The sequence below is a fragment of the Lonchura striata genome, chromosome 1 (genome assembly GCF_046129695.1).
Source record: "Lonchura striata isolate bLonStr1 chromosome 1, bLonStr1.mat, whole genome shotgun sequence".
Taxonomy (NCBI): Eukaryota; Metazoa; Chordata; class Aves; order Passeriformes; family Estrildidae; genus Lonchura; species Lonchura striata.
The window spans coordinates 53,233,615-53,261,175 of NC_134603.1; the positions used below are offsets into that span (position 1 = coordinate 53,233,615).

General features: G+C 38.6%; 1 protein-coding gene across 1 annotated transcript in view; it reads left to right on the forward strand.

Moving 5' to 3' along the window:
* CEP192 (centrosomal protein 192) overlaps positions 1 to 27,561 on the forward strand; it is a 70,674-nt gene that overhangs the window by 10,886 nt on the left and 32,227 nt on the right. The window contains exons 10-30 of the mRNA XM_077785199.1: positions 2,306 to 2,470; positions 3,125 to 3,341; positions 3,703 to 3,936; positions 4,739 to 4,861; positions 6,421 to 6,575; positions 7,988 to 8,034; positions 9,368 to 9,500; positions 10,559 to 10,707; positions 11,804 to 11,944; positions 12,209 to 12,545; positions 12,871 to 13,011; positions 15,474 to 15,538; positions 15,620 to 15,811; positions 17,336 to 17,459; positions 17,579 to 17,709; positions 19,304 to 20,321; positions 20,435 to 20,558; positions 21,643 to 21,814; positions 23,117 to 24,014; positions 25,159 to 25,307; positions 26,920 to 27,150. Of these exons, the coding sequence (XP_077641325.1) occupies positions 2,306 to 2,470; positions 3,125 to 3,341; positions 3,703 to 3,936; positions 4,739 to 4,861; positions 6,421 to 6,575; positions 7,988 to 8,034; positions 9,368 to 9,500; positions 10,559 to 10,707; positions 11,804 to 11,944; positions 12,209 to 12,545; positions 12,871 to 13,011; positions 15,474 to 15,538; positions 15,620 to 15,811; positions 17,336 to 17,459; positions 17,579 to 17,709; positions 19,304 to 20,321; positions 20,435 to 20,558; positions 21,643 to 21,814; positions 23,117 to 24,014; positions 25,159 to 25,307; positions 26,920 to 27,150 (4,946 nt within the window). The remainder of the gene's footprint in view (positions 1 to 2,305; positions 2,471 to 3,124; positions 3,342 to 3,702; positions 3,937 to 4,738; positions 4,862 to 6,420; positions 6,576 to 7,987; positions 8,035 to 9,367; positions 9,501 to 10,558; positions 10,708 to 11,803; positions 11,945 to 12,208; positions 12,546 to 12,870; positions 13,012 to 15,473; positions 15,539 to 15,619; positions 15,812 to 17,335; positions 17,460 to 17,578; positions 17,710 to 19,303; positions 20,322 to 20,434; positions 20,559 to 21,642; positions 21,815 to 23,116; positions 24,015 to 25,158; positions 25,308 to 26,919; positions 27,151 to 27,561) is intronic.

The following is a 27,561-nucleotide window of genomic DNA, read 5'->3' on the forward strand; positions in this document are numbered from 1 at the left end:
GTTTAGTATGGTCTTTAATTTTTTCTTTTGGTATCATGCATTTACGTGTGAAATGCATTCAAAATTAGACATGCCATCAAGACACTTGTGAGTGAAGAATTATGTTTGATCAGCTTGTTAACAAAACCATTCCTGTGTATACTGCAGCAAAATAACTTGAAGTGTTTGGTTACTTAAGATTTTTCCATCTTCTTATATAAATATTTAAATTTTATAATTGTGGTTGACTAATAAACTTGTTCTGAAAGGTCTGTATTTGTATGTTTTTCCTTGGAATAATTTTTTAGTAGATTCCTGACGAAGGTAGGTTTTTTGATTTGGGTATCCACTCTCCTGGCTCTGCTTTTGTGCCATTCTTGATGTGCAGCTGCATATTCTCGGTCTGTTTTTTTTCTATAGGAATGCTGGAGATCTGTGGAGACTGCTAGAACTGTTGGGTTTCACATTACCTCTCAATTCTTTTCCAGTGATTGAATTCAGTCAGGACATTTTGAAGAAAGTGCTGGCTTGAAAAATGTCAGTGTGTTTTCTGCTGTGTCAGCACAGGCACATCACTGCTGTGGATCAGGGTGTTGGCACTGATTCAGACTGGTGCAAGACACGCAGGAAGATAATGCTGGACAAAGAATGCATGGTATTGCCCAGGAGTAGCATTACTGCACAGCACGGGATTGCTGAGTTCATTGGGCAGATTATGGGGGGAGGAAGCAGAGAGGAGGCCTTTGTGCTGCAGAAACCCGACGTGCAATTCTATATTTCAGTGTGCTTACCCTGTTTCCTAATAGACTAGTCCACTACTGTGAGGTAAGAGAGAGGGCAACTTGTATTTTTCCAAAATGACAAGTTCCTATGAGCTTTACTTGTATTCTGAAAACTTCATTTGCTCAGATCCACCACATTTGTTTCTTTATTTCGCTCTGAGGAATCAAGTTTTAATTTAAAAACCCATAAGGTACACTGGTGCTTGCTGAACATATGTGGAGGGAGGCTGCTGATACTTTCCAGCCAACAGGAACAGAAGCGAACAGAAGAAAAAAAATAGTTTTACACCTTTACTAGAGAAGGTTTAACACAAGACCATGCCACCTTTGTATGGTAATCAGAAATGTTATATGATTAAAAGATAATGCTTAAATGGTGGGTGAAAAGTAACTATTCTTTTGAGGGAGAATGAATAGTTTGAAAAAAAAAATATCAACACTATTACACTGGGGTATATTCCTAAACCAGAACAAACTTTCTCAGTATGCAAGCAACAGAACATACTTTTGAAGTGTTAAACCATTTGCAGAATTCATGTCTTAACCCTCAAAGAGATCACATATTAACCAGTTAGAGTAATGACAATTTTTTTGCAGCTTCTAGTAGTGCATTGTTAATAGTTTATTCAGCATGGTCACATTATTTTCCTCTATGATGAACATGTGTTATTATTAGCGATCCTAATTCCAATCACACTTCTTACTGGTGGAAACATGCTGTAAGTTTCAGTGCAAACAATCATGTTAGAACACAGTGGCCACGTACTTTAATCTCAGCAAATGAACTCAGGCTGGTTTTTTGGCTGATGCCTGCCTTGCCCTGCCTGCTATTTTGTGTTGACCTCTCTCCAAACCAGGAGCCTTCGATCCACATCCCTGATTTTCCACCTTTGCTTCCTCAAACTCATGCTTCCCTCTATTCCCTTGACTCAAGCCTGTGAACCATCCTTCTGTGCAGGATATGGACCCTTAGACATAGGCAGCAGAACTCTAGGAGGGATGATTATAGAAGGGCTTTGAAAGTTTGAACGTGATAATTACAGCAGGTACTCACAATATTTTAAATTTATGCAGCACTTTTCAAGGCTGTGCTCCTTTTTCTTCTTTTGAAAGAATACCTGCAATAGCTCTTCTACTACTTCTGTACTTTGAGCACATCTTAGTTTGAACTGCCAGGATCAGGAGTTTTTGGGTCTTGTAGAAGCCATGAGATAGCATTGGTGGTTTTGTTTTTCTTTGGTTTTGTGTGTGTGTGGCTTGTGTCTGTGGTGGTTTTGCTTTTGTTGTTGTTTGGTTTTGTTTTGAGCATATTTGAACCAGTATGAATTTCTGATTATGACAAATGTGGATTTTCACTGTTGTAGATTTTTGCACTCTCCATACCAGGAATGCAACTGTAGAAATGCGTTGTGAAAACATCCTGGACAGCACTGACTTTGATGTAGCTCTGTTGAAGTTTTTATGTGCACAGACACACACACACACATTCGGAAGGGACCTGCTCACATCCTCTACTTAAAAAAAAAGTGTCATGTGCACTTCAGCATGGAAATCAAATTTTCCACGTTCTGTACGTGAACTAGAACACGAGGAGTTCTGCCTCAACGTGACAAAGAACTTCTTTATGCTGACGGTGGTAGAGTGCTGGGACAAGCTGCCCAGGGAGCTGGTGGAGTCTCCCGGTCTGGAGCCATTCAAACCCAACCGGAGTGAGTCCCGAGCAGTGACCCTGCATTGCGTGGGCTGGGACTGGGCGATCTCCAGAGGTTCCTTCCATCCCCAGCGATTCTGTTTCTCAGCCTCATCTAACTGATTCCGATGGCAAAAACGGACAGAAAACAAAGCCGAGGATATAAACAATGTCACGTGAATTAATCCGAGTGGAACCTTTTTTTCCCTTTTTTTAGGTAGGAAGGGGGACAGCAGGGTGGGATGTTCAGCGGCTCTTTCCCTGAAGACCCCGAGCTACTCACTGGTACGGGGATTCAAGGCTGGCCGGCCTGAAAGCAAATACCTGAGACAAAATACACCGATGACATCGTGCCCTTCCCCACACCGCGCCCGGCCGCCCGCGCCCGTTCCCTCGGGAACAGCCACCCCCGTTCCCGCCCAACGGCCGCCGTGACGTCACCGGGGGCGGGGCTGGGCGGCGCCGCGCGCGCATCGCCCAATCAGCGTGCCCGGCTCCGCCGCCCGAACGCTCTCGCTCCCCGCGGGCCGCGCCCGCCAATGGCCGGCTCGGCTCGGGGCGCTGCCATTGGCTGCGCGGGAGGGAGCGCCAAAGCTCGGGAGGCGCGCGCGGCGCCGCTGCGCACGCGCCGCTGGCCGCGCGGGGGGCGGGTCGGTCGCGCGGCCGTTTCCAGGAGCGGCGCCCGCCCGGCCGCTGGGGGGCGCTGCGGCGGCGGCGCGGGGCGGATCCCGAGTTTTGGCGGTCGATCCGTCTGTCCGCCGGCGCTGCTGCGGCGCCTGGCATCCTCGGGAAGGACGGAGCCCATCTCCTCCCCTCCTGTTTGGACAAAAGGGCGGTCACCGGCTTCCAGCCGCTCCCCCGTCGCCGAGCTGCGCGGCGGAAGGTGGCCGGTGAGCAGCGGGAGCCTTCCCGGCGCGGCCCGCGGTCACACCGAGTTGGTGTCGCCTCAGGTGCTCCCCGGAGGGGCGCGGAGGGAGGAAGGCGGGCTGGGACTGCCTCGGCCCGGGCGGCTTTGCAGGCTAAATATAGGCTGGCACGCCTGGCAGCGGCGCTCCTGTGACTCGCAGGAGCACCGCTCTTCTCAGGCGCTCGGAAAGGGCTGTGAAAGCGTGTCCCCCAAAAGCCTTGGTGGGAGAGGACTGCGAGCGGTTCTTGGGCACGATTGTGGGTTGCCCACGAATACTGGCAGTGATGTGTGAACGAAGTGCGTTGCCTTGTGTAAGTGTGAAGCTGTTTGGATCCTGCTTGCAGATGCTGCCCGACCGGCGCTGATGGTGTTGCCGGGCCGAGTGCTGTTCCAGGCAGTGTGTGCAGGATGATGGAAGACTTCAGGAATATCGCCGACGAGACGTTCCCGAGCTACTTGGGCCATTCCTTGAACAGCAGCGCGAGTGTCGTCTTTGAGAATGTCACCGTCTCTTCCAACCCGGGGTTACCTGTGGCGGCCTCCACTGTTGCCAGGAGCCAAGAGGGCGGTGACAACAGGTGAGGTCTCAGTAAGTGCCATTCGTTAATATAAAAAAAAAAAAAAACGAAAACACTTGAAGCATTTCACTCCGGAGAGCAAAAATTAATTCCACAGATTAATTGGTCGGTGATAAAACTATATACCAATCACTATCTCAGTAATCTGCAAACATAGGATTGCCTGTATTACCAGTATAAAATTTGCATTTAATTTGTAACTAGTACTATACTTAACATTTACAAAAACTGCTCTTCAAAAGTAATTTAATTTTTAAACTGTAGCAGTCAAGTCTCTTTTAACTCGTCTCTTCAGCTTACTTGACTTAAATTTGAAGTTGTGTAAAGAATAATGTATTTTTTACATGTGTGTTCTCTGTTAACTGTTCACTGAACTTACCTGAATTTAGCTCCTTTTAGAAACTGTAAGAGCTAGTGTTATATATAAGAATTAAAACTTGCTCAGCAAGGAATAGAGCAAAGAGTAACAATTTGAAGCCTTTGTACTTAACTGCTGTCCTGTTACTTAACAGCAAGTAAGATGAGACTTTAATACCGTGTCTCTCCAGAAGTGTGTGTTCCAGAAGGACACTACTAGCCACTAAAAACTGTAACGTGGTATTTCTCTACAGAAGACTGGAGAGGAGTATTCAAGATATGTATGCGTATCTGTAACTACAGATTAGCTAAAATATTGAAATAACTTAATTTACAGGAAATAAGTAGTCACAAATATGAGATTTTTCCCCCCAGTTCTTTGGAAAACAGGAGCAGTGCATGTTAGAATGACACTGATGTGTGTTTTTCCACCCCACATTTACAGACTTCCTGATGATTGTGCATCCTATCTGGAAGGAAAACATTCACCTCTGTCAGGATCTTCTCGCAGCAGTCAGTCACATCCTGAGCCAGTGGAAAGATTTTCCCTCTGCTTTCATGATGACGTGTAAGTGAGGTAGTTAAAATCTAATTCTGTCCTAAAATGAAGATACCAGTAGATTGGTATGTACATTTATATGTACTATATGGCTAATGGTGGGCTACTTCAGAACTGAGTTGCAGAGTTGAAAACACTAGCTTTTACTACTGGCCTCCAGTAACTGGAGAGCTCAGCTTGCATTGGCCTCTTAGCTTACATTGTTTGGCAGCCTGGGCAGCTTTTCCTACAAAACCAGCTCCTCCATGGCTTTTGAAAGGGGATAGTGCTAGGCCACGTGGAAGCACTCAGTGGCCTTCCACTCAGTGATTGAGGCCACTTAGCCTGTGCAGCCCTACATGAGCAGCATTCTGCTGTTTGATTGATTAATTTGACTTCATACATGTGACAGGAATAAAATCTTCTGAAGGGATGTTTCCTAAATTGTGAGGTTTTGTTTTGTTGTCATACTAATTTAAAATGTCATGAACGTGATTATTTAATTGACTTACCTGAATTTGGCCTGTATTTATCTAGTTCACTTTACATTATCTGGAATTAAGCTATTGTTTCTGGTTCACGTCATATATGTGAATAGCATTTTGCACTGATACAGATATGTTTTGAGTAAGTATCAAGCAGCTTGCATACAGAAAGAAGCAACAGTTTCTATTAAATTTGCCTTCCTTGTAGCCTCAGTGATTGGTGTTTCTTAGGAAATGGTTGTTAGTGATACACTTGAGAAGGCACTGCTGAGTGGTGGAAGTGTTGGAAGCTGTTGCATAGGTTATTCTAACCAAGGCCAGATGTGCTCCTGTTGTGACAGAAACTGCACTGTGTGCTTTTCTCACTGATAAAATTGAGCCCTATCAATTTTATGTGTGTCCCTATCAAAACAAATAACATAAGATTGAGAGGGAGTCAGTGTCTTGCTCTCAAGTAAGAAAACAAAACATAGAGCATAGAATAGCTATGATTTAGACTTTCAAATGTTAGTTTCATTTATTTATTTAAAATATTGAAGCAAAAGTATGAAATTTTAACATCTAGCATGGCTAGTTTATAAGCCTGCGTGGATGTTCTGTAAAACTAGAAGTGAAGGATAAATTTCCTGCATTATTGCAAAAGCTATAATTTAACTCCTTGCAATTTTAGTAACTCATGTTTTTTATAATTTGGTCCCTTATTTAGTGTAACAAAAGGTTGGTGATATTGTGGACTTGGTGAAATATTTTCTAGTGTTTGACTTGGTCTCAAGTCAAATGGATCATGGAACTTGGCCAGAGTAGATGTTTTTGTCCTTACACTTTTCCATCTTTTTATGGAAATGAAAGAGAGCAACAAATAGATAGAGAGGCATATGTTGCATGAAATTTCACTATTTGTTTCACAGTTCAGATTGTGAAACTGAAGCTTTTGTAATTTTGATATGGTTCCTTTTATTGTAATATGACAAATCTCTGGAATCTATCCTACACTGAAAACAACAGACTGAGACAAAGCAATTGGAGAATTTATCAAATGATCATCACAAGAGATGATGGTCTGTGTAGCTAACTGATTTTTCATTTAAATAATTCTCTTTCTAGGAAAATTGCTACACAAATTGAAGAGCCTCAGATGCCTTGTGTTAATTTGAAAGAATCCCACTCAAAATATGGAAAGCAACCTCAGAATGTCACTGAACATTCAAATAATGGTCAAAGTACCTTACGTGAAGTTTTGCCTCTTGAGCAACTGGAAGGTATTACATTTGCATAAAAATGGTATACTTATTATCACTGTAATTAGCTTTTTATGCTACAGATGTCTTCTTTTGACCCTTTTACCTGTTTTATGGCAGATTATAAATTGGTTTTCATAAAAAAGTCTCTTGGATTTGAGCAAACTGAAAACAGAGAAAGCTTGGGGTTGAGTGAAAACAGTATTTGCTATATAGTAACTTAAGTACCTTAAGTAATACCATTAAACGGAATGCAGTAGTAATATGTAGCATGTTCTCTACCCCTTCTATTTCAGTAAGTGTAAGACTGCAAGGTTATGTTTTAAGTAGCATCTCTTCTCTTGCCCTATTCCAACACGTAATAGATGTCTTTAATTGCTGCTGTAGGTGTTGGAAGCATACCCTTCTAGTGAGGTTATGCATGAAAAAATAGTTTTGAATACTTGCTGTGAAAACTACTTTTTCTGAAGTCTGGGTGGAGTACTGGAAACAAAAGAATATTCCCAAACTTATTTAATAGCATGGCTACTATTAAGCTTTTCTGGGGTTTTTGCTAATGCCAGTTCTGTGAATAAATTTATTTGTCTCTTAAAATTGAGTAAATACAGTTAGTAAATATATAGACATTATCCTTTTCCAAGCTTTGAGTATTTGTACAGGGTTTTGTGAAATATTAATAATTTTGACAGATAACATGTTCAATTGGAAAGACTTGTAACATAAATAGACCCTTATAAAAAAAACCACTTCTAACAGAGAAGTGTTTGCTCCAGTCATTTGTTACTGTAGTCTTGAGGAAGAGGCAGTAACTGGCAAGAAAATGGTGATGCTTTGGAAAGTTGAGACTGCCCAGTGTTTGGACTTGATAATGGCCGGTCAGATGCAGTTACTTGATTTTAACTTGGAAATTGTCTTCTATTCACACCTATTACTGAAGAATTATAAACCTTTTTTGCCAAAATCTGTGTGTGCAAGTCTAAACTGTTCTTGGTCATGTGGGACTTCCAGCTGGATTATGTGTGGGTATAACGGACAGGTGGAAGCTGCTTAAAATGATCCAAAACAAGAATTGGTCCAGTAGGTGAAACGCAACAGTGGAACAGAACACTGGTTCCTTCTTCTGCTAGCACAAACTGGGACTCTTTACTTTCTTGTGATGCCTTGTGGAAATCCTTAAGGCAGTAAATATCTTTCATAATTTTTAGAGTTCTATCTCTGGTGAAACTCTGCCTTTTTAACAATGTCCTTTAGGTAACTGTCATAAGAACGTATAAAGGTTGTAGTGCTGTGGTAATCTGTATGTTTGGGTTATTTCTATGGTGTATGCCAAGACTTTACAGAGGCTCAGTTTAACCTTAAAGAATAGTAAGCACTTGTTATGTTCTCATGTTTTACTACTAAAATACAGCTTATGCCACTTTCTTATGTTTCAGATTTGCCAACTGGAATACGTTTTCTCTCAGGCATTAAGAACAACAAGGTAAAAGCTTTTCTGAATACAGTAAAATTAAATGTTTTCTAATATTAATCTTCTAATAGATTTAATTCTGTGAGAGGAGAACGAAGGAACTGGAACTGTGTTTATTGTCTTATATTGTGTATACCTTAAGTTTATAAAGGTGCTGGCATGACTCACTTTGCCTTCATTTTGCAGATTACTTAATTAGTACCGTGTGAGCATGACTCCATCTAATATTCCTCAGTTGTGAAAATTGTTGTTTGTTCCTAGCTTCCTCTGTCTTGTAGTTCTTTGTCACTGTAAGGACCTTGCATTTTATCTCAGTCGTGGTCTATCCTAGTGAAGCATCTTTTGAGGAATTTTTTGGTAGTGCTTTTAGAAATTGAAGTAGACAATCCAGAGCTAGCACATAGCTGCTGGTATTGACAAGTAGAGTTATGCTTCACCTGTTTTTATTTACTGTGTTAGAGATGCTAAGAGTTTTGGTCACAGAGATCCAATGCAAACAGGAATGGGAGGTCTCCTGTTCCTTGTAGAAAACACACATTGGGCTGCAACCAAATTCTGTCCAGTACATACTCCTTAATGTGTCAGCTAGTATTTTTATTCAGTTTCTGTAATTTGATTTTTGTAGGGGCCATAGTGGTCAGTGAGTTGCTGTTGAATGCTTCCAGGCTGTCTTCTGAAAACCATAATTTATTTCCCTTTCAAATTCTTTACTTTTTGAACTTGGACTTTTTTTGCTGTGTGTCAAAGATGATCTGTTCATCACAAAGAATATGAGACTAAATCCATAGCAGACATTACATCATGCTGGTTTTAAAAATCATTCAGCTATAGAAAAGATAGAGTATTTGCTGTTAGCTAGATTTAGCTGAAATACTACTTTTTGAGTAATTCAGGGTGCTCATTTGGAGAAATTTCCAACAAAGTTTGGATTTGTGTGTTCTATTTCTGAAGAGGCTCTGTTTTAACAGCGCAGAAAACTATTGAGAGGTGTCTTTGTCTACATTTAATTTGGGATTGCAGCTCAGTGAATGATGGAGGACACTTCTTTCAAATGTGAACACTTTAGTGCAATGATTCAATTCTTTATTTTGAGATCTTTTAAGTTTGGTGTCCGTCAGATGCTTTTTTACTCTTCCCCTTTTATGCTTCCTGTGTTTCTTGTATACATCCAGTCTGGAAGCTAGCAGGTGAGGTCCATTGGAACTAGAGTGTTTTCTGGGATAAGTAAAATAAGTGCATACAGAGTTTTGCAATATTACTAACCTCATTAATTGTTTTTTATTAACTGAATTCATACAATAGTTAGTAATTTCTAGAAACATTTCTTTATGGGTGCTTTTCACAGGTTGGTCCATCTAAACCTTCTGAAAAGCTGGTAGAAGGTGCTATCTCAAGTGTTCATCTTAGCAATAGCCTTTCAAGTTTTTTGGAGAATGAGAAACTCTCATCTTTTCTAAGCACAGATGAAGATTCCACTGGTAGGTGTGTTTATAACTCTTGGTAGCTGAGTTTAATTCTGATTCAAAGTTATTGCATTCTTGAGAAGAAAGATTCTGCTTAACCTAAGTATTTAATATCAGATTGTGCTTGATAAAAAAGTAGTATAACAATATTAAAGAAAACTGTTCTTTGGAAAACTGACTATTTTAAAATTGTAACAGGAGTAGATGGCTATGGAATTTGTCAGATCACAACTGGAATTTCAATCTAAAAAATTAAACAACAGTCCTCAGTTACTGTGAATCAAAGATATAAGTGGCAACGTTGGCATTGATTTAATAAAGTGTTAACTCTACCAATATTTTCATCAGGTTACTAGAGATAAAATTCTGTGGTGAGGTACACACCCATGCAGTTAAAAAGGACTTTCACTTGAGTTCAGCTCGCTTTAGATGCTGCATGTGTTGGGTGACATCCGAGTTTTAAGTCTTGTTTACCTGCAGGCATGAAAGTGAGAGCATGAGTTCTGTATCACTATGAGCTTTGAGCTTTTTGTGCCCTTCCAGTGGCTGTGGCAGAAGGACAGACATGCTCTTCTTCATTAATGCAGCTGACTTTGCCCATGACATGAAGGATGACAGGGCATGTTCTTGGATGTACCAATGGGGAAGGCAGAGTGATCAGTAGGTTTACTGTTTTGAGATGTGGTACCCTTGCAGTAAAGCAGGGTTACTGCATTTCTCCCATGGCATCTACATATGTCATGACTGTCTTTTGAAGTTGTTTTGTTCTTTCTTGTTGCATGACTTCACTTGAGGGTTAAGCATCTGAGAACTAAGTCAATAGTTTGCTGAGTAGAAATACTGTTGGGGTTTTTTTCCCATTCAGGAGGATGAATTTACTTTTAATTGCCCTTTGAGGAGTTGGTAGCTGTTAGTTGGAAATATTTGCCTATTCAGGGTTCCAGTTCTAATGAAGCTAACTGATCTTTTTATTTCCATGCAATTCAGTATTCAATGTAAATTATGGAATTGTTTTGATAGTATGTCAGGTGATATAAAATGTTAAAAGTGAAAAGGATCTTTTATTTTCATAGGTGATGAGATTGATGATGAAGAATTTGATAACCAACTAGAAGCGTATTTTGAGCAGCTGATACAACCAGAAATAAGAAGAGACACCAATCTACAAAAACTCTCAGAATGCTGTGCAGCACTGAAGCTTTCTGAAAATGTCTTGCTACAAGTAGGTTTGAAGTTCAAAGCTCAGCATGCCTAATGGCTCTTAAACATGTTAAACTTTCAGTGATTATATTTGTTGGTATTCCTAAACAGAGTTAGTTTTAACATTTTTTTCGGTTTCATCTTTTTGTATCTATAGGTATTAAGGCAGTGTGCTGGCACTTCTTTTTTATCATACAATGAGTTCATAAATAATAGTTTTAATAACTTTTTCTTTTCCTCTTGTGTTCCTCCAAGGTGTTAAGTGTATAGCAACACATAGAGACTTGTCTTTCCAGGAGAGTCAATAGTTCTCTTAAATAATTGGTAAATATGTGGAAGTTAAATGTAGGCCAGCAATGGGCTGGCTTGTAGTTTGCTTTTGAGCAACAGTTAGCTTCATTCCAAACAGGTTGCCAGGGATTAAGTGCCTTTCCATTTTCTTGGCTTTGCAACAATCAATTTGATCCTGGCAGTCTCATGCTTGACCAGAGTGGAAAAGTGTGATTTAAACAGCTAAACTGCAGCTTCTGGAATTTCAGAAATTTCCCAACTGGCATCAGAGTTTCCAAGCTGTGTGGGAAGTGATGTTGTCCCTGTACAAGTAGACTGTATAGGCTGAAATTTTTTACAGCAGTGCATGAAAGAAGGGATAAGAGGTTTTAAGAGTGAGAATAACAGAATTCTGCTCTCAGGGCTTCTCTGTGCAAGATGTCCCTGCTTCACTGCCTTGTAGATAGTCGGGTAGGTACAAAAGGTTCCGAGTTTGATTTGGAGCCCTCACCCAACAATGGGTCAGCCAGGAGGGGAAGGGGAATAACACAGGACCCATGTTAAAGGGAATGAGAAGATATAGTAGGAAGAAGAGATCTTCCTATCGTCTTGCTGTGTATGCCCTTGCACAGGCACATCTATGGATCGGCATAGCCAGGAACTATTGTTCTTGGTGGTAGAGGCTAACTAGAGGTGCTAGCTATGGCAATATCATATGAGTGAAAAAAGTATCATTAATCTCTTTTCTACTAGGGAATTTTTTAACATTCTAAAAGGCCCTGTAGTGTTATTTTCTTTTGTATATCCATTCTAGTGGAACCTAAATATTTTATATTTTTTATCAAAAGGAGAACTTTCAGGATTCTACCAGTTATGGGGCTGTGACTGGAGCAGACTCTGGAAGTGCTAGTGATGAAGATTCACAAAATGAAGAAATAACTGGCTGTCCTGTGCAAAGAGAAGTGCTGCCCAGAGCAGTGCAGCAAATGGTATGGAATTGCCATTTAAATTCCTATTATTCATGTAGAGTAAGACTGTAGTAGAAGATGGCAGTGTATTTGAAAACTTGTTAGATCTCTAGCTAACCACGCAACCTTCCTTTACAAGAAGTTAATAATACGACTTTGGTTCTAGGCCCGTTTTTCAAACATAGTCAGCTTGGACTGTTTTGTAGTAGACTTCTAGTAGACTTCTAGTACATGCAGTTAATAACTGTGCTTCTGACACTTGTCAAATTATTACTGTTTTCAAAGAATTCCATGACTGCTGGGGATGTGCTGGATTCCTGCATGGCTGCTGAGTTGCGATTAGATTCCCTGAATCTCCAGTGCATGGACAGCCATAAAGCTGATGTCTCAGATGTCCTTCCAAAACAAGAAGTAGAGTCCTCTGTCTGTCAGGCTGCTTCTTCTGATGCAGAAATGCTACACACAGCAAGAGGATTTTTAGGACATGACACCGCTCCTGAGATTCTTAGTGCAAATGCACCTCAGGCAGATGCAACTCAATGTAAAGGTGGTCTACCTGATACTTACCTGTCTCCAGCGGGGGACAGCTGTGAGAACTTAAGTTTAGCTACAACAGATAAAGGTAGGATGCTTTACATACAAGCTATCTTTACATTAAACCTGTCTATGCAATTGTGACCATATTCTGTTTAATGGAAAAAGAAATTGTAAGTTAGGTATTTTTATTTAGCTGTAGGAGTTGCTAATAAAAACCAGTGTAGCATGAATTAATTCTGACTTGCTTTTGTTTTCAGAAACACTGATTGGCATATATTGCACTTAACTGTTACTTATTTGCTGATGAAATGAGTTTAAGCTTGCACTTGCAGCAATTTCAACTTGCAGCAACTTCTGCCATATCCCTTTTTTGTTTTAATCTGTAATGTTGTATTTAATGTATCTTTCAGGTGATTTACCACACAGCATTGTCTATCAAAATGAGGAGGGCAAATGGGTGACTGATCTTGCATATTATACTGCATTTGATGAAGAACAACATTTAAATACGTCTGAAGATGATAAAAGAAATGAGGAGTTCATTACTGGCTGTATGTAATCATCTTTTTCAGTTAACTTTTGTTGTCTGTAGTAATACTAAATAAGATTTATTCCTTTTTTTTTTTTTTTCCCTTCAACAAATCAGTATTTGGTGTTGCAAAGCCTCCAGGTTATAGATCCTACAAATTATTTGAAAGCTGATGCTGATAGTAGTCTGTAGTGATATGATTATTTATAGTTCATGGTTTCTTTCTGTTTTCTACTCTTCCCATGAAGAGTGTTTTAAAACAAAAAGCATCCTAACATTTGCTATTGGTACCTATTTTATGAGCTAAAGCAACTCCTCTCACTTCCACAGTTTTTCCTTTGGACTTCAATGATTGTTTGCCTTTCTTGCAAGAAAAGGAGAAGAGTAATTTTGTGTTGCATGGGACTTATAAGGGAGGAAATAATTATCAATGAGAAATTACTACAAAATCAAATAGAATGTCAATACAGTGTCAAAATTTGAGAGACTTGAAAGTGTTGAATTGGCTAGCTGCTGATTTTTTTAGGAATGTCTTGATGCTTAAAAATGGTACTGGTACTGAAAAAATGTTGGAGCTTTTTGAGGGACTTTGGGACTCTCATTTTCCCTTGAATTCCAAGCTTTTTGAACCTCTGTTTACTTAAAAAAATGGCTTATTATCCTTAAGCTGTGTCAGACTGATCTTCATGAGAGTCTATATATTTGTCATACAGGCTTGGATAATACACATGCAGTGCCATGGACAAATTGATTCCTTAGCACCAAAATGTCATCTGCTCATCTGTTTCATAAGAAATTCAAGCAATATGTGCAACAGCATTTCTCCTAATCTCTTCTAGTTTCTAAAGCTGACATGTAGATGGGCTGATGTATTCTCAAGATCTCCATGGTCCACTCAAGGTTCTTTCTTTCAAAGTGAATGCTGTTCTAAGACTTTATTTTGAATGAGTGATCAAGGAAGGTTGACTGGTTGAAATAATGTTTTTCAACACTGTAGTGTTTTTCTGATGGTTCAAGTAAATATCATATCATTTGGAAGACACTTTCCCATCCACTATGTCAATAACGTTCTGTCAGAACTCTTCCATGATTTTTCAAAAGCCGTTATATTTCAGACACCTTCTGAATCTTAGACTTGAGTTGTCAAGTGATTAGAATATTTGACTGTTGTGATTAGAATATTTGACGGTTGTAAATTTTTCCAAGGCTACTTAACTTTTACCCCCGATAGATTTTTAAACACTTCTGCTTTCAAGTCAGTGAGCTTACCTCTTTGCATGGTAAATGATGACACACTGACAGATTCCATGTGGTTGGCATTTTTCTGGCTGCTAGTCTGTTTGTCTGTCTGCAGTGGTGTTTGACAGCTGAAGAAATTTTATTTTTAAGGACAGAAAGGACTTGTTACATCTGATTCTTTGGGGTCTCATTTATGACATGTCTCTCTGTCAGCAAACTGTGCACACAGTGTGTTCCTGTATGGAATAGTGCAGGAGTACTCACTTGACAGTGTTGGGTGCTTCAGAAGGTCTCTGGAGGCTGTAGGGCTCACATAGAAGGTAAAGAACTGCTGCTGACTGAAAGTTCAATTGGCAATGACAATGTGTCATTGATAGTTCCAGGTTGCTTTTAGGAGATGAGTTTGGATTGCTCAATAAAGATGTATTTCCACTTTGTTTTTTCCTCAGAGTATGTATTGTGACTTCCCATGAGTAATTTTATGGACAACAGCTGTATTCACCTTACAAGTTTGAATTCATTCTCAGCTTTTGCCCTGTGTCCTCTATGCCTAGGATTGCTCTGTGTACAAGGCCATGTATTTTTGAAGTTTTGATGAACTTAATGATGCATTAGCATTGCAATCAAGTGGTAGAGTAGTATCTCTTGATCAGTTTTTCACAACATTTTGGTGAAGGGATTCTTAAGTGTTAGTTGTTCTGTAATGGTAATTGTGAAAATAGTACAGGCATTTGAATTCAAAAGTAAGACTGAGTTATTTGGCCTGTTAATTTGTGTGGGTTTTTCATTTATAGGTACAAGCCAGTATCTTTCTTTTGCTCCAATTCAAAGGTACCTCCTTGATGGAAAAAATTTTCAACCCCAAATCCAGTGAAGGTTTGATCTGAGTTAGCCATATGATGTTTGGTTCTAACTAGTATGGATATCGTAACCTATAAAAAGTTACAGTTTAGCTTGGGGCTAAGGCTGTTAGAAACTTTCTTTATTCACCACTAAGTTAATTAGCTAAATGCTGATTTTACTTTGGTTTCTAAAGATTCAGAAAGTACTCCTTTAAAGCTAATTTAATATAACTTTTCTTACCAAACTGGGATTGAACAACTCCTAGTGTGCCCCAGACTGTCTCAGGTCTAGAACTGTATGTGCAACAACTTTCCGTCAAATTGAGTTTAACAATGACAAATAGTAATGACAGTACTTATCAACTTTTGCCTTATGTTAATAAATATTCTCTTTTGTTTCAAGCTGAAGCAGCAGCTATGATTGCACAAGACCAGGAAGAATTTGAGAAAGCACACAGGCTTATGCAGGTAACTAATAACCTTGATGTAAACAAAATAGTTTCCTAATTTATTTACAATTTACAACTTCTGAAATCTCTTCGTCTTCAGGCAGGAAAGATAGGCAGTCCAAATGCAAATGAACTAGCAAATACTTCATGGAGATCTGCTAATAGCTTCATTTTGTCAAGAACATCTGATCTTCATAAAGATGCCAGCTATTTACGTTTGTCTTTGGGGGAATTCTTTGGTCAGAGGTCCGAAGCTCTTGGATGTCTCGGTGGAGGCAGTGATGTGAAACGGGTATGTATCTAATGTTAATATTGAGAAACAAGGAAAAGACAAGACAAGCAATAGCTAGCACTAGTTTTGTTATTTTGTAACCAGTTCTTTATCAGATCTAATTTTCTAAGTTGATTAAGGAAGGAAATTCTGTGTGTAACAGGTGTGGGTTGACTGGTTTCCTGCTGGAATTTCTGGTGTGAAGTGCTGCCTGGTGTTGTTGAATGGTGATCTTCACCTTTTGGTCAGGAACTAATTATGTGTAGGATTAGAGGGAGAATTGTACGCCATATACAGGAGGCATGTTGGAGGTCCGGCAAATTACCCACACTGTTGAGTGAAATGCTGGTCAGACAAGGGTATTTACACAATGAGGGCATCTCTAAGTGGCTATTGATAGTTGATGTGCTATCTGAGCAATACCCAACTTCAGTAAAAATGTAATCATCTAGATTCTAACTTAGCAACATCTGTATGCTTTTTGCATGTGGTGGATACCTGGCACTTCTCTCTTCTGCTGTTGGTAGACAGGATCTCATCTGTGTTTCATACCAAAAAAAAAAAAAAAAGGTGGGGAAGTGTGTACAATGGGAAGAAGTAATCACACATGCTTGTATAATTCACTTGTGTCATGAGGAGTTTTTGGAGTTGGCGGAGTTAGTCTGTCCTAAGCATTCCAAGCCTTAGTGGCAGACCATGCCTTCAGCAGAGATGATGTGAGCATGTGTACTTTATTTTGAGTAACTGGTATAAGTAAGTTGTGTCCTGGTTTCAAATGGGATAGAGTTAAGTTTTCTTTGTAGCAGTTAGTACAGTGCTGTGTTTTGGATTTAGTATGAGAATAATGTTGATAACACACTGATGTTTTGGTTGTTGCTAAGTAGTGCTTACTCTAAATCAAGGACTTGGGAGTATCTCATGCTCTGCCAGTGAAGCAGGTGCACAAGAAGCTCAGAGGGAGCATGGCCAGGACAGCTGACCCAAACTGACCAAAGGGATATTTTCTATCCTAGAACATCCCGCTCAGTCTATAAACTGGGGGAAGCTGGCTCACAGCCATGGATCACTGTTCAGGGACAGGCTGGGTATTGGTCTGTGGCCAGTGAGCAATTGTGCTGTGCACCACTTGTTTCTCTTGGATGTTATTCCCCTCTCCTTCATTTTCATTACCAGTATTATAGTTATAATTTATTCTTGTGTCAGTTATTAAACTGTTATTAAACTTATCTCAACCCACAAGGTTTGCCTGTTCTTTCCAATTCTTTTTGTCGGGAGGAGGTGGGGAGTGAGCAAACAGCTGTGTGGTACTTAGTCACTAGCTGGGGTTAAGCCATGCCAGTTTTTAGTTTATTTTATGTATGAATGATAAGTGCAGTGTATGTGTTAGACTGGGCATTTGCGATGCTAGGAGGCACACGTTATTTCTTAGTGGTATGAGAGCTATACTGAGCAAGCATTGTGGGCCAAAGCTGCTTTGCAAGCGCATTGAACCTATTTGTTAATTATTAAATTTACTCATGCTGTATTCTGGGATATTTTTTGTAGCCATCTTTTGGTTACTATATTACATCCCCGAAGAAAAGGCAGCCTGTTCCTTTGCTAATGAGATCTGGTTCATCAGGAGGTGACATCGGCCAAGAGATTTCACAGTTGTCTGAGGTGTTTTCAGGTAGTTATGGAACAGCTGTTTTTTTCTATGGGGCATTAAGGGAGCATGTGCATCCAAGAATGCAGATTTTTAGACAATTTCCTTACTGTAAATTAATTCCTTTTTTTTGATATTGTTAGGTGACTTAGAAGCACAAACAAGAGAACATGCAAATTTTACCAACTCTGAAGATTCAGGGCATAGGGTGGATAAAGCTGCTGGAATACATGAAAATATTAATACAGAAGCTGCCACCAAAAGTAAAGCAAAGGTACTGCTCTTGTGTTTTTCTTTAAAGTGCAACTATGAACTGAAACAAAATTACTCAGTTATTATTGTTTCTTTGAATATAGCTAAATTTGTACTTTCACATCAGCTCACTGCTTTTTATATTGATCGCTTGAATCCTAGTATGTTCCCCTGTTTCTTAGGACAGTTTCATTGGAATGGCATGATCGTGTAGTAAGTCAGGTGTTACTATCACCATCTCATTTTCCTTTTTCTTCCAACTTAACTTTTGGAATTTTTCAGTTGTAGGCTGTTGATGTTCTGTGATCAAGCTTCTGAATTTCAGCTGCGTCTTCCCCTTCTATTTTTTAATACAACAGCTTATCTTTAGCATTGGAATAAAATCTTTTAGTTTATAGAATTTAAGAATATAAATGTGGTTCAAGTCTGAAGAAAGTGTCGTTTTACTTTGGTAGTCCTTGATACCTACCTTCCCTGCCTGTGTCACCTCCCTAAGCCTCCTGTCAACGCTTCTACTAATGGAGGCCAGGATGTTGTTGAGCTTCTTTGCCTGGCTTGTCATCAACTTCCTGTCTGTCAGGACCCTCAAGTCCTTTTCTGCCAGGCTGCTTTCCAGCTGGTTGGCTCAGGGCCTGTATAGGGGCCTGGGGTTATTCTTCCTTAGGTGCTGGTCTTGGCATTTCCCTTTGAAGTTCTCAGCCCATCTTTCCATCCTGTTGAGGTCCCTCTGAATGACAGCTGACTCTCCTGGTGTATCAGCCACACCTCCCAATTTTGTATGATGATGGAACTTGCTGAAGGTGCCCTCTGCTTGATCATCCACATCATGAATGAAGTTGTTGAACAGTACTGGCCCCTGTCTAGAGTATCTCCAGGATACTGTACCAGAGAGTGACTGGCCTCCTCACAGACTTGGTGCTGCTGATCTACCCTTTGAGCCTGGCAGTTCAGCTTGTTTTCCAGTCCAGTCAAGGTGTACATATCTGCTCCATGGGTTCTCTGTCTTTTGATGAGGTTGTTGTCAAGTTCATGCATGTGTATCTACAGGAGGACAGGTGTTTTCAATTCTTCATGAGTCCATGTCTGTCTGAGAGAGACAGAAAGAAACTGGGCTCTGGACATAACTGTCTACCTACTCTGTGCCCTTTGCTAAGAGTAGCCAATGTGAAAACTAAAGAAATCAGACTTGAGTAATAGAAAAAGCTGTAGGAATAGCTGTGTCTTCTCTCCATAGAGGCAGATGATTTCAAGTTAATTGGGAAGTTACTGTATATTTGGTTATTGTAACTTCTGTGCTGTTTGTCCCTGATAAGATTTTACTCCCAGTTACTTCAACTGAACTAAATAAAGCATTTTAGGATTTGAAAACTTTCACAGGAACTAAGGCTTCCTAGTAAGTAATACTTATTTAATCTAGAAAAGCCTTTGTGAATTAGACTTAAAAAATCAGGAGAATGAGAATGTCTGTTGCAGTGGTCCTTCTAGACAGGTGTTTAAAAATGCATCAATGAAGAATGTTAATATATTGCCATAACCTGAAATGCAAACATGAAACAAAACACTAAACAAAAACATTTCTTACCGTGGTGCTTAAATTTGTTTTTTTTTTGTTGTAGGATGGGCTTCATAAAGGCAAGTTTGAGGACAGCTTGTCTAATAATTCTGACTCTGTCTTGAGTATCAGCACAATTGCAAATGCTATTGCTAATGCTTCCTCCAGTGCTGAACCTTCCCAGCTAGCTGCTATGATGATGGTACTCTCCAATAAAAGTAAAAGAGCACGTGTCCTTCCTGGAGTTGTTAAAGAGGCTGAACTCTCTGCTAATGAGATATTATCCAAAAATGAGGAAAATAGTGCATTTGATATGGAAAAATATCTCAAAAAAACGGAGGAGAACAGATGTGAAAGTGAATACGAGAGTGTCATGAAACATGAAGCATCTGTCCAGAACCTTGCATCTGATACCTTTTTACTGGGTGAAGATAAACATAAGGATGCTCTTGCAGAAGACTGGATGAATAATTATAGCAAAGAGCAGGGAGTAGAGAAGCGATTGCTTGATTATCTTAATGAAGAAAGTGACAGTCAGAATTTTTCTAGTCTGTCTGGTATTCCCAGCCATAGAGATGTAATTGCAGATAATGTTCGATGTTCAGAGAAGTTGTCAGATGTGGTAAATAGTAAACATTTACAGTCAATGGATGCTGATATTAGATCAGAGACACTTAATGAAAATGAAGCCCACACATGTGGAATTCTCTCAGCAGCAAAAATGGAAGTGGCACAGCGAAATCTGCTTGCATACCAGAACAGCAATCTCACTAAGACATGTAGTATAGGAGCAGATAGAGAAACAGTAGATCAAGCAGCAAATGCTGTTCCTGAACTGTGTAATGATTTGGTGGAGGGAAGTGCAGGAAATACTCTGTCCCTCAGCAACTTAAGACATGCCAAGCAATCTAGTAAATATGTCTCAGTAAGTCCTACAACAGCCAAGTCTGTGCAGAAATTGAACAATGATGAGAGGAAGCAAAATATAGAGAAGAGAAGCAAGGATGCCAGTACTCCTCGTAGGGGGAATGCAAAACATGTAACTTTTGAGAAGCTCTCCCCAACTTTCCAGAATAGTACTGGTAAGTAAACCTATATAAATACAATTAGTTGTTGAAAAAGCTTTTTTTTTAGTCAGTAAACTTGTTTCCTGTCCATAAATAAATGTGGTGTTTAATTTTTGTTTATTTGCCAGAGCATAAACCCATTCTACCTGAATGTGACTTAACTCGGGAGGGTGAGCAGTGTAGCTTCAGACCTTCAACTTCACCTCTCATTCACTCTTCTCCTAGTGATACTTCTGGAACAGCATTTTCAGGGTAAAGTTCTTGGTGCAGGTTATAAGAATTAGTGCTTCATGAGGATTGTTGGGGGATCATGTGTTAGTTTGAATGTTGACTGTGATCTTTATTAGGCTAAGACTTCATTATACACTAAGCTGGACATTGTGTAGACCGATGAAGATGTATTTTTAAACTTAAACATATTTTGCTCTATTTGCTTCTCTGATTTGTATCATTGCTTGTTGTGGGAGAGGGTGGGTAGAAATATTTGTATTGCTTTTGACTATTTTGTATTTTGATACATACTTGCATCCAAGGTTTAAGATTTCCTTAGCAACTAAAAGAACAGTGTTTCTTAAATGAACTCTCGTAACAGTGTCATAAGATTACAACTAAATTAATTCTGTAGTCTTAAACACAAATGTGGCCAGTAGCTAATGGTTGTGTGCAATCTCATAAAATGAGGCAACTGATTTCCCTGACTTAACTTTCAACTTCACTGTTTGTTATTTAACTACTGTTTGTGTTTGTATGTGTTATTAGAATTACAGGCTGTCTGGCATTTCTCAGAAATTAATATGTGCAGGAGAAGATGTATTTTTGCAGGCGCATTATATAGCTATTAGGATTTCCAGTTTAAATTGTCAATTATTTTAATTGTCATGTTAGCTTTTCTTATTGAACAAAGTGCTGAGAGATCCTGTGTTTTCAGCTATTTGAAATGAAGAGAATCTCAACAGTGAATAGGAAACTAATGTGTGATGGCCTGGGAGTTTAAATTATTTTGTTTCACTTTTAATCTAGTTAGATACAAGTCTATTGAGTCACCTCTTTTAATAAGTTGTGTTGCTTCTGTGGTCTTAGCATCTGAGTTCAGCTGTGGAATTCTGATGCTTTACCTATATGGATTTATATAGAATGAAAATGTGTTTTACGTACATCAAAGGCAGAGCTTGTAAAGGTTAATTGAGAGCTGATTTCTCATTTCTACTGGCTAGCATTTAACAGAGCATCTAATTAAGTTGACTTAGAATAATATAGGTAATGGGTAACATTGATTTTCCTGATGTCATTAAAAATATCTATTTTAATATTGGCATATTTTGAATCTCTTTTTCAGATCTGAAGTGGACTTTACTTGCTCATCACATTGTCAGGAATCTCCGTGCAAAGAGAATGTGGTACCTCAGTCTGTTTATTCGAGTCCAAGCATGAGCAGGTTAACCTATGTCTCTGCATCTGGCAGTACCTGTAAGAACTCAGCAGTGATACATAGTCCAGGGACATACTGGGTAAGAATAACAAAACAGCACCTCACCTTTGCCCCTAAATTATAGGTCAAAGTAATTCTAAATTAGAAAAGCCTTCGGGGTTTTCAAACAGTTTAGGATATGTTGTGCATAGGGAGAAGGTATTCTTTCCAGCTTCTGAGTTATTCAGAAATTCGAGTTTTGGTATCACCTGTGCTAAATACAGACATATTAATAAATTCAAACATAGTAAAAAAAGTCAAAGAACTAGAAACTTCTGAAAAAGTTTGAATTGATGTATTTTTTCCTTTAATTTTTTTTCAATAGGTTCTCATTAAGTCATTCTGTTCTTGGAATGTGCTGCAGTATTCCACTAGTATTTTGATTGCTTTCATCACACCTGAGGCTCCCTTGCTGTTCAGCTTCAGCTGTTATGAGAATAATTTTCCTGGTTTGTTTTTATTCTGGAGAAATTTTAATAAATATGTAATGTAGCTTGTACTACTTTTTCGGGACTGAAACTATAATTTTCTACCTCTGACAGTCATTCTGACTGTTTTTACTGGTTTAGAAAAGAATGTACACTGAGGTTTAAATTTGTGTTCAGATTTGCAGTCTTAGACTGATTAAAATAATTGGCAATCTTTTATCTGAATTTATGTATTCCTTAGAATCTGGAATCTGTTACGTCTCCCCCCTTCCAAAGTGTGTGTAATCATGGATGGAACTTTTAAAAAACAGACATATGAAACCTGAAGAGCCTTTCTGACTTACATGCATATCTGTGTAAATATAAATATAGCTCATTCCAGCTATACCATACCTGTCAAAATGACAGGTCTCTGGGCTTCAATGATTTCTTGGTGTGAGCACACAGAGAAAATGTTTGTATAAGTGCATTTTCATGCATCTCAAATCCTTTTCGGCTACTGATTTGGTTCAAGGCCATTCACTTTCTTGGGTTTTTTTGTTTTGGTTTTTTTTTTTTTTTAATCTGGCTAGTATGTCTGATGTGTTATTAATGCTGTTTTGAACACAAATATAAAAATACAGCACCACAGAGACTGCTGTGAAGAACATCAGCTCCATCTCAGCCAGATGCAGTAGAATGTGTCTTAAGGGTAGCAGACAGGTTGAAGCTACAGGTTTTCTTTTCCAGGATGAAGAGTTGCAGTTAAAAAAGCAAAACTTCAGACAAGACAAACTTGATTATATTGGATGGCAGTCCCAATAATGATCAGACAGGAAAGTTTCCTGAACAGGCAGTACCAGAATTAGGTGTGTCTTATGTACCCTATTGCTTTTCTAAAATATGTAATACTGCATGTTATATTTGTTTACTAGGGTGAAGATGCTGGTGAACTGAGCACAACAATAATACAGGCCAGCCCAATTCCTCCTCAGGAACATAGAAAAGAAAATCTAGAAGACCGCTCATGCCAAAGAAACAGAAAAGAAGCAGTACTTAATATTGACCAGAAACGAGAAGAAAATGAGCTTGCTGGTTTTCAAAGAAAACCTCATAATATACTGGACCAAGAAGTGCTCAAAGAAGGTTTTCTGAAGATTAATCAGCTTCCATTTATTCCTTCAAGTGGACCAGCAAATCATGAGGACCTACACCATGTTAAATCAGCTTTACCAAGTAAACTCTGCACCTTTCCGCCACTTTCTGTCAATGTTGATGCACAGGAAGTGTGTCAGGATCAAACAAACAAAGCACAGAGACAAGGATTGCCATCTCAGAATGTATTACCTCTTCATTCTGGATTAAACACCTTTTTGCCGTGCAATCAAAACTCATCTGGTGAACAGCATGTTCATATATCCACTGTTAAATCCCATGTCACTACCTCTCAGAGTCAAGCAATTTCTTCTTCTGTCCCCACTTTGCTTACAGGACATTGTCTTGCAACAACTCCTTTTGCACAACAGCATCTGGGAACTAAACAACCTACAGGAAATGCAGTTTTGTCTCAGTTTCATGGCTGCAGCTCTGCAGGTTTTGGCCTTCCAGCAGGGCTTCCTTGTTCTGGTATCCCAGCAGGACACATTGAGAATCCACTTATGTTAGGAATTCCTTTAGGTCCAAATATTGATCCTGGCTTTTTGGGTGCAGCTTCACTTTATAATCCACACAGTACTTCATGGAATAATAATATCTTAAATATAAAACCATGTACTGGACAATCTCTTGGAGCTGGTGTTAGGGATTGGGAGTTGTCAAAGTCACCTGGTATTGGTGAGTATGATTTTTACAGTGTGTTTGAAATACAGCTGTGGATAGGAATGCTGATAGTGATGTTGCTTATGTTATAGTAAATTAAGATGGTACTAAGTGTGACTGCAATGTTGTTTATGCAAACCTTATTACTAGTTTTCCATATTTAATGTTGTTCTCTGACTTCAGTATCTATTCTTACAGCTCCCCTAATGATCTTAAAATTTTTTTCTCATAATTTAGAAGAATTTCAGTGTTCTTCAATATTAAGTAGCTTTGTGCTTGTATAAAGGATCTAGAACTACCTTTCACAGGAGGAAAAAAAATCCTAGCTGCAGTTCATACTAGGCAAGACAAGTCATGTTCTTGAAATTCCATTGTGTTTTATCTGGAAAATAGAGGACACTTCTTTTTCCAGCCTAATTTGGTATTAGCAGTCAGTGGCCAAAACCCATAAGAAGGTTGAACCCCATGGAGGGATTGAAACTGTTTGCTGGTTATGAAGGAAAAGACGAGCTGCCAAGTGTCCTCTGTCCTTTCTGCTTATTACTTGGTATCTAGATTTAGCACTAAACCTAAGTAACACAAATTACTATTTAATTTTAGAAACTTCTTTTAACCTAGAATCTTGTTAGTTGTTTTATGCTATACTTTTTTTTCTGGCTAATTCTTTCAGCCTAAATGACAAGCTAATGGGGTTGAAGAGTTGAAACAGTGACAGTTTAGAGCTTGTTTATTGAGTGCTCCAAAGCATTTATCTTAGTGCATTTTAAAATAGTGAAATGCTCCTTACCTATGTTTATACTAACATTATTTTGTAATAGTAATATTCAAATTTTCTGAGTTGGGCTAGTGTTAATTAAATTGTGGCCACTGAGTGTTTTATATCAGGTGTGTATATATATATATATATATATATATATATATATATATATATATATACACACAGTATTTGTTTTTGTGACAGTAGAACTTTAATATGCAAATTAGAAATTATCAAAATTTCAAATTCGTGTTTGTGAAAAACATTCTTATGAGAATTGTAGGAGTCAAACATTTCCTTGCCATAATGAAGCATTTATCAGATGAGTTCATAAACTTAGTGGCAGCCTGAGTGCTGATTTGCTTCTGAGTACTTGTAACAGGAGCATATTTTCTTCCAAAGGACATATAAAAGTACCAGAAGAACTGAAGTTCCCTAATGCCTGTTGTGTGGGAATTGCATCACAGACAGTTCTTAATGTTTATAATCCAACTGACCGGTGGTTGCAGGTCAACATTGGAATACGCAGTGTTTCAGTTAATGGGGAAAAGGTAAGAGATTTTTTTTTTTTTTTTTTTCATAAAACTGAATAATACTGTCATCTTACCAGATATCATATGTAAAATCAAGGCTCTCTTTACAGATCTATGATTTTTTCCCGTTTTATAGTTAATATGCACAAAAGCAATGCTACTTTTTTTGGCCAGGCCACCAAACTTCCTCCAACAAGTAGATTTTGTGAGATAAAAGCCACACGGAGGTGATTGATCTGTAGAATTGTATTGTGTGCATGAAGTGTTGGAAGGTTTGAGTTATTCATTCCCACCTCTGTGTATGCAAGAAAAGTCAGCCCTAGGCCAGAAAACATTCGTGCTGAGGACTGTTAACTGCTGAAACGTTTTTGGCAGTTTGCTCCTCTTTTTTTGAGATCAGGAGATCTTGAATGATGGAAAATGAGAAATATTTAGAGCATGCTTCAAGGTAGATGTGTTGTTCTGTTGGTTGTTAGGTAGCTTGTAGGCCATAAATAGGATGTCTGGCACTTCAATTTTGTTAAATTCTATATATTTCTGTTTTCATACTAATAGTTCCAGAAGTAAAATATATTGAGAACTTGAGAATGAGTTAGATTCAAGGTCTGTCAGAATGATTTAATTCCTTTTATTGATGAATACACTTAATAGAGAAGAATATAACAACAGAACAAGCATAGGGTACTTTGAGCTTCTGGCAGTTTGATACCTGGTAACTTCAGTTAGATGTTATTTCTGTTCTTATTAGTTTTTGATAGACTGCTCTTTATCTAGCTAATCTAATAAAACTATGCAGTACTGTCCACAGTTCAGCTGTAGATTGTATAAAGTATTGCTTTTTTCTTTTTTTAAATATGGCTCTTGCTGTTCTTATATGATCCATATTATTGAGGAATAGCACACAATTATTTGCTTTAAATATTGCAGCTTATAAGTCTTAGAAATTCTGTTCACATCCCTCAGGTATATTTTCCAGCAGATGTAGCATGTGTCTTTCCAGGACTATGATTTCTGGTTTTGATCTTGTTTTCTTAGAATACTTCCTCTTTAAAGAACATCCGGCCACAATTCTGTGTGTTCGTGTGTGAATATATATATATATATATATATATATTAGTGTGTGTGTGTGTATGAGAATAAGGATTTGTTGCATAATTTTCTTATCAGCTTCATAGGGCTTTTATGTAGTTCCTGCTACCAGTGATTCTGTTATATCAAGAGGTGATTTTTTTAAATTAAATTGCTTTACAGTTGTTTCCATGAATGAATATGAATATGAAATTGTTTGATTAAAACCAATGTTTTTTCAGTCAACTTTGAGATACACTGCTGTTCTTTCTCAAAAATCAGGATTTTACTTAATAATTTTCCCAGTGTCAGTCTTTCACTGATGGTAGAAAGAAACCTCAGCAATTTTCAGGCTGACTTCTCTGTTTCAATTAAAAGAAAAGGCCTGCAGTTGAGCAGGATGCAAATGGGCTATGAATATGAAGATGTTTTAATTAAATGGAGGAGAACTATATATGAAATGTCTGTGTTAAGCAGTGGTGCCAGATAAATGTGGCATTTGGAAAGGAAATGTCTTCTGGTAAAAGACCTGTTTGAAAATGACAGGTATTTTGTTTTTCAGATGGATCCTATGAAATATCAATGTCTGGTTTTCAAGAACAAAACCATTGTAGGACCCTACTCTACCAACGACCTGAAAATCCTTTTCTTACCTTCCCGTTCGGGGATCTTCCAGTGTATCCTCAATGTTTCATCTTGGCCAGTTTCTGCAGATACTGAGACAATCGTTCAATCAGAAGCTTTGGCAAGCAGGGTAGTTCTGACAGCAGTCGCTGAAAATCCTAATTTAGAAGTAAGTTGCTGTTTATTGTGGGTCTTTTGTTGTTGCAATTCTATGACTAATTTAATGACACTGGAAAATAATAGGATTGCAAGGTTGCTCCTCAAAGAAACCTGGAATTTCATATGTTTTGAGTGGGAATAGAAGAAAAATTTTAAGGAGCGTATTGCTATCTGGAAAGTTCCAGCTGTGGAAAAGCAGCTAGCTGGAAATGAAGCATTCTGTGTGGAAAGAATTAATTAAAAATTACTTTTTTGTTGTTGAAAGACTGGGCATTACTTTTTCATTGTTAAGACCTTAAACATCTGATGCTTACTAGCTATCTGCTCTGTTGGATTGGGAATTTAGTGCAACAAAAAGCATTTATTTCCAATTGTAAGGATTTCTTTAATTTTTACATCAAGTCTTGGTTTCTCACTACCT